Source organism: Osmia lignaria, unplaced genomic scaffold (assembly GCF_051020975.1).
Source record: "Osmia lignaria lignaria isolate PbOS001 unplaced genomic scaffold, iyOsmLign1 scaffold0013, whole genome shotgun sequence".
Taxonomy (NCBI): Eukaryota; Metazoa; Arthropoda; class Insecta; order Hymenoptera; family Megachilidae; genus Osmia; species Osmia lignaria.
The window spans coordinates 12,627,789-12,635,017 of NW_027478167.1; the positions used below are offsets into that span (position 1 = coordinate 12,627,789).

The 7,229-nt window shown below is 51.5% G+C and overlaps 1 protein-coding gene across 1 annotated transcript; it reads left to right on the top strand.

Annotated features, from left to right (window-relative positions):
* The first annotated feature begins 2,197 nt into the window (after positions 1-2,197).
* On the top strand, positions 2,198-6,702 carry LOC143306590 (uncharacterized). Its single transcript, XM_076693057.1, has 2 exons — positions 2,198-6,601; positions 6,676-6,702. The coding sequence occupies exons 1-2, from the start codon at positions 2,198-2,200 to the stop codon at positions 6,700-6,702; spliced, it is 4,431 nt and encodes a 1,476-aa protein (XP_076549172.1).
* Positions 6,703-7,229: the final 527 nt, after the last annotated feature.

The window sequence follows — 7,229 nt, forward strand, 5'->3', positions numbered from 1 at the left end:
CATAAATTGTAGAAAGCATAATTCTCTACAAAAAAGGTCTCTTAACATTTTGCCATACCTCGCTTCGTTTCCGAGATATTTGCAGATATATCTCAAGGGAAGGGGCCTGACGGACATATTTCGAGATATTTCTTCTTCTTGTTGTTCTTCTTCTGCACAGCTAAGCTGGAAGTGGCATTTACAGCTCGCAATAGTGCAGAGTTATCTCAAAGAAAGGGGCCACGGTGTTTCTGTATCTCTATTATGTTGGTGCGGCTTCGGAACTTTTAAATATCTTGATATATCTCGAGAACTACGCCTCTGATCGAAAAATATCATAGAACATAAAAAGTAGGAAACTGAATTCTCTACAAAAAAGGTCTCTTAACATTTTGCCATAGCTCGCTTCGTTTCCGAGATATTTGCAGATTTATCTCAAGGGAAGGGGCCTGACGGACATATTTCGAGATATTTCTTCTTCTTGTTGTTCTTCTTCTGCCCAGCTAAGCTGGAAGTGGCATTTGCAGCGCGCAATAGTGCAGAGTTATCTCAAAGAAAGGGGCCACGGTGTTTCTGTATCTCTATTATGTTGGTGCGGCTTCGGAACTTTTAAATATCTTGATATATCTCGAGAACTACGTATCTGATCAAAAAATATCATACTACATAAAAGGTAGGAAACTTAATTCTCTACAAGAAAGGTCTCTAAACATTTTGCCATAGCTCGCTTCGTTTCCGAGATATTTGCAGATTTATCTCAAGGGAAGGGGCCTGACGGACATATTTCGAGATATTTCTTCTTCTTGTTGTTCTTCTTCTGCACAGCTAAACTGGAAGTGGCATTTCCAGCTCGCAATAGTGCAGAGTTATCTCAACGAGAGGGGCCACGGTGTTTCTGTATCTCTATTATGTTGGTGCGGCTTCGGAACTTTTAAATATCTTGATATATCTCGAGAACTACGCATCTGATCAAAAAATATCATAGAAGATAAAAAGTAGGAAACTTAATTCCCTACAAAAAAGGTCTCTTAACATTTTGCCATAGCTCGCTTCGTTTCCGAGATATTTGCAGATTTATCTCAAGGGAAGGGGCCTGACGGACATATTTCGAGATATTTCTTCTTCTTGTTGTTCTTCTTCTGCACAGCTAAACTGGAAGTGGCATTTCCAGCTCGCAATAGTGCAGAGTTATCTCAACGAGAGGGGCCACGGTGTTTCTGTATCTCTATTATGTTGGTGCGGCTTCGGAACTTTTAAATATCTTGATATATCTCGAGAACTACGCATCTGATCAAAAAATATCATAGTGTTCGAGCGAACTGTTTCCCCAATGTCTAACGCGACTGACTTCTGTCGTATTGCCATCCCTCTCTCATCGGCGCCCATCTCTCTCACGCCGTTGGCCAGCGGTGTGGGGCGAGGACGCCGGGAGGGAGAGGGAGAGGTGCGAGCCTGTCGTCGCTCTGAGACGGGGCTCACTCTTGTCTCACTCTTGTCTCACTCTTGTCTCGCGAACGCTTTTCGGAGAATTCAAATCCGCAAATCTCTCCTTTTGCTCTTTTTCTGGCGCTTCGCACGAACCAAGTGCTTCGGCGAATCGCAATAACGCGGATTAATTCAGTGAATAGAGGACTGAAATATAAACTGGTTATTCCTAAGACTACCTGTTAATTTATTAAATACAACGAGTTTTTGCTAAAACTACGCAACACGTTGCTGTGGAGTTCATTGCTTCCGCCTTTCCAAGACTCCTGCGCTTCGGTAAACGCGATCCGGCACCTCGCTCATTTTCCTGCAGATTCCCAACCGCGGAAAATACGCCGCGGCGAAATTTAACGGAACAAATTGGTCCTTCGAGCCGGATCTGGTTAAACGAACAACGGTGCTTCGGGAAAATCGTGCAAGTGAACTCTGTGCTTCAAGTGCATCTGGCTTTTCTTCTTCACCTGTGGAGATCTTCTTCGGTGATCCAGATCAGCGAAAATCTCCAACCAGGAATCTGAAAAGAAGAGCCGATTGAAAACCGGTTACGTAACCATCCTTTGTTTCAACGGCAACGACCACGCTTTGTGACGTCACGCCGAGAGCCTAACGACTTTGGGTAAGTCAGCGCGACTAATATTTACCAACATTACGGTACGCGTTGAAAGGCTTAGAAGTACGGTCTCAGTGGTTCTCTATCGAAATATTAAATTAAATTTCGCCTTGAATTGCGATCATGACTACGTCCTTTTCGGATCTTCTGCGTGAACAAGAGGAAGTAGCGGGGTGGATACAAAGATTCTGGGCTAACGTATGCAAGTTAGGAAAGGACAAGCTGACGGGAGCGGTTTTAGAGCAGAGACAGGGTTTGCTCAACCGATACTGGGACACGTTCCTTAGCGGACACCGTAAATTGATGAGATGCAAGGAGGCGAGTTCTAGTTCATATGTCAAAGAGGACGCCTTTTCGGTCACAGAAGAAGCTTACCTCGACGCAGCCTCCATGATTTCCCATCACCTGAAAGAGTTGCCGTCCCCTTGCTCCTCGCATGTTCAACAGTCCAATATTGCGCCTCCGCCCCACCCGCAACTGCCTAAAATTGATTTGCCGAAATTTTCGGGCGATCCGTTACAATGGGAGAGCTTTCGCGACCTTTTTAAAAGTCTAGTCCATGACGTCAGCCACTTACCTGACGTACAGAAGCTACTCTATTTGAAGTCTAGTTTGACAGGTGAGGCCGCCGAGGTCATTCGGAATACGCCGATAACGGACTCCGGCTTCAGGGGAGCATGGGACGATCTGGAAGCCCGGTACGGTAACATTCGTCTGTTATCGTTTTCCCATCATCGAGCGCTCCTCTTGTGCCCACCAGCCCTGCAGCAGTCAGCTGGCGAATTGAAGCGGCTTTTAGACACTTTCCGCCAGGCGATTAGGGCGTACGTTACACTGAGGAAACCCGTTACTTCATGGGATGAGTGGTTTGTATACTTACTAAGCCAAAAGCTTGACAAAACTACTCACCTTGCTTGGGAGACTTCTTTGGCGGATAGCCGGGAAATCCCGCGGTTCCAGCAATTATCGCAGTTCTTGGAGAACCGGATCCAAGCTTTAGGCGCTGCAGGCATGACGGACCCATCACTCCACGCTGTGTCGCCGACCAGCTCAAAGGAAATCAAACCTAAAACAAAAGGAGGAGCATCAGCAAAAGGCGTTAACTCTAACGTCTTAGCCGCAGCATCAAAGTCGCCCCCGGCCCGGAAATGTCCGGGGTGTTCGGGCACCCACGGTCTAGGATTTTGTTATAAATTCAAGGCGCTGTCGCCGGCAAAACGCAAGGAGCGCGTCCAACAGCTGAAGGCCTGCCTGAGCTGTTTGAATGTAGGACACGAAGTGGGTAAGTGTCCGTCTAAACAAGTCTGTTTAGCTTGTAGCAAGCGACACCATACGTTACTGCACGAGGCGCTGACGGCTCCACCGGCAAGCGCACCAGGCCGTGAAGGCGGACAGCCGGCACGAGAAGACGCTGCCTCGACGTCTGACGACGCAACTCAGCAGGTGACTACCCTCTCTCTATCGGTTGGCTCAAAAGCCGTGGCCTTACTCGCAACCGCCAAGGTGAGATTGGAGGCGCCATCAGGAGAAACCGTAGAGGTCCGAGCCCTTCTGGACACCGGCTCCGATACCTCTCTCGTCTCATCGTGGGTCGCTCAGGCGCTACGTCTTCCACGGCGGGCGGTGCGAGTGGCCATCTCAGGCGTTAAGGACAATGAGGTTGGACACGCGACCGGAGAGGTATCACTTGTAGTTCGACCCCGACACCCCTCGGACTTCCGATTACCAGTTCGTGCGTTGGTACTCCGCAAACTAACGTCGTTGCTCCCGAGCAAACGCATCGTGGCAAAGTCTTGGCCGCATATTACCGGTCTCACGCTTGCTGACCCCGAGTACGGAGTTCCGGCTCGGGTAGATTTACTTTTAGGTGCGGATGTTTGCGGGACGCTCTTTGGTGACGACTCGCGCAGAGGGCCAGAGGGTACTCCAACAGCGAAACTCACCCCCTTTGGCTGGGTGCTTATGGGACCAGCCTCCGACGACAAACCCAAGGCGGAGACGGCCGCTCGGGTTCTTCACTGCCACGGCGAGGACTCCACAAGCCAACTCCTCCAGCGGTTCTGGGAGCTGGACGAGATTCGAGAACGGGCTCCAATGTCACAAGAAGAGGAAAAGTGTGAGCGTCACTTCCTTGACACCCATGCTCGAGATCCATCGGGACGCTACGTGGTGCGCCTTCCCTTCGTAAAGGACCCGCGGACTGCGCTGAAGTCCAACAGGACGACGGCGTTGAAACTCCTCTTCAATTGTGAACGACGCCTATCCTCGGATGCTACGCTGAAAGAGCAGTATCGAAATTTTATGATGGAGTACCTGACCTTACAGCACATGCAGGGTGCACCCGAAGAAGCGGATAAAGGGCCTGCGTATTACCTGCCACACCACGCCGTACGCAAGCGTCACGATCCTTCTGCCAAGTTACGGGTCGTTTTTAATGCTTCTTTTTGTACAGCCACGGGCCAATCGCTAAACGACTGCCTCGCCACTGGTCAGAAGCTCCAGGCTGACCTGTGGATGGTATTGACCCGCTGGCGACTTTTTCGGGTCGTATTCACCACGGACATTGTCAAGATGTTCAGACAGATCCGAGTCCATTCAGAGGATACTAAGTGGCAAAGCATCCTTTGGCGCGCCACTCCCGACGAACGAGTGCAGGACTTTCGGCTTACAACGGTGACGTATGGCACGGCGTGTGCGCCTTTCCTAGCTTTACGGGTACTTGCCCAGCTGGCGAACGACGAAAGCAGCCGATTTCCCCGAGGAGCTTCGGTGGTGCGTCGACACACTTATGTCGATGATATTCTCACCGGGGCGGATGATGTCAGCGAGACCCTGGCTTTGAAAAGAGAAGTGGTGGCAATTTTCAAAGCTGGCGGTTTCGAACTAAGCAAATGGGCATCTAACATACCGGAAATTCAAGAAGCCGACTCTTCTAATACGCGCCTGTTTCAGGAATGGTCCGGCATCAGCACACTAGGCGTGAACTGGAATCCTAGGGATGATGCCTTCTCCCTTCGAGTCGCAGCCGCTGAGCTGGTGAGAGAATGCACCACCAAGAGGTCTATCCTTTCGGAAATCGCAGGCCTCTTCGACCCACTGGGCTGGGCGGCGCCGGTCCTAGTCGTGGCCAAGATTTTAATGCAGGACCTCTGGATCCTTGGAGCGGACTGGGATCAGCAATTGCCAGAGAACGTCTGCACTATGTGGCAGCGCTTCAGAGGCTCCCTGCCGCAATTGGATACCCTGAAGATCCCACGCTGGACATTTGCCTCATCAGAGCCGTCCACCCAGATGGAACTTCACGGTTTTTGTGACGCCTCGCAGCGAGCTTATGCGGCAGCGGTGTACCTGCGGGTCAATAACAATGGGTCGGTAGCGACCTCGCTTTTGGTCGCAAAAACTAAGGTGGCCCCGGTAAAGACTATAACAATTCCGAAGTTGGAACTGTGTGGAGCCACCTTGTTATCTAAATTATTGATTCGGGTCAAAGAAGGCATTAATATGTCTGGCCCGACCATCGCGTGGACGGATTCAAGTGTAACCTTACACTGGATCCGCGGCCATGCATCTCAATGGAAACCCTTCGTTGCCCATCGAGTCTCCGATATCCAGCACGAGATACCGGCGGACAATTGGCGGCACATCCGCTCTCCGGACAATCCAGCGGACTTGGCAACCCGAGGAATGAGCCCAGCCGAGCTCGTCGACTCCGATATCTGGTGGCACGGGCCGAAATGGTTGACGGAACAGCCTGAATTCTGGCCGGCGACCTTTCCGGAGTCCAACGAGGGAATAGAGGCAGAGAGAAGAGGAGCCACGGTACACGTCGTCAAGGAGAAATTCGGAGAAAACTTCCTGTGCCGCTTCTCCTCCCTCTCGCACCTTTTATCTGTTATTGCCCAGTGTTTCAGGTTTGCCAGTCTAAGCCGAGGGCAGCCTTGCGAGAAGGGTTTTGTTAAAGCAGCGGAGCGCACCCACGCCTTCCTAGCAGTTCTGAGATTCTCTCAACACACCAGTTTCCTGGAGGAGATTGAACAACTGCAACGGCACGGCGAGCTACGCAAAGCTTCACCCCTTTCTTCGTGTCGACCTTTCTTAGACGACCAGGGCTTACTAAGGCTCGGAGGGCGCTTAGAAAACGCGGCTCTGCCGTACAATGAGAAACATCCTTACCTTGTGGCGAAGAGATGTCCGTTGGCCAGGCTTCTGATACGGGACGCACATTACCGCACGCTCCATGGAGGTCCACAGCTTACTCGCAGCCATCTCATGAGAAGAGTCTGGATCGTCCGAGGCCGCTCACTGGTTCGATCCGAAATCGCCGCCTGCGTCACGTGCGCCCGGTTCAGCGGACGTAGAGCTGGACAACTGATGGGACAACTTCCACAAGAGCGCACTGCAGCACAGAGGGCCTTTTTAACCACCGGCGTGGATTATGCGGGCCCGATTAAGCTACGTACCTCGCCCGGGCGTGGCCACAAAGCCTACAAAGGCTACATCGCCCTCTTCGTGTGCCTGTCTACCAGGGCAATACATTTGGAAGCGGTGTCAGATCTAACCTCAGCTTCCTTTCTTGCAGCCTTCCGTCGCTTTGTGGGCAGGCGAGGACATTGCGCCACTCTGTTTAGCGACAATGGAACGGTATTCGAGGGAGCAGACAGAGAGCTCCGCGCTATGTTCCGCCAGTCTACTTTATTCTACCAGGAGGCAGCCGCATCCCTGGCATTAGACGGCACCAGCTGGCAGTTCATTCCCCCTTATGCGCCGCATTTTGGTGGCCTGTGGGAGGCAGGGGTAAAATCCGTAAAGCACCATCTACGGAGAGTGATCGGTGATTCCACACTTACCTTCGAGGAACTGACGACTCTCCTCTGTCAAATAGAGGCGTGCCTAAACTCGAGGCCACTGTACGCACTATCAGAGGACCCTTCGGAGCTGGCCGCCTTGACACCGGGTCACTTCTTGATAGGGGAACCAACCACCGTCCCCCCAGAGCCAGAAGAACCATGCACTGCACTTCACACACGCTGGCGGTTAATCTCACAAATGCGAGCACAATTCTGGAAAAGATGGAGACGCGAATACTTACAGCATCTCCAACAGTTTCCGAAGTGGCGTCGTTACCGGGAGAATTTGGAAATCGGCAGCCTGGCGC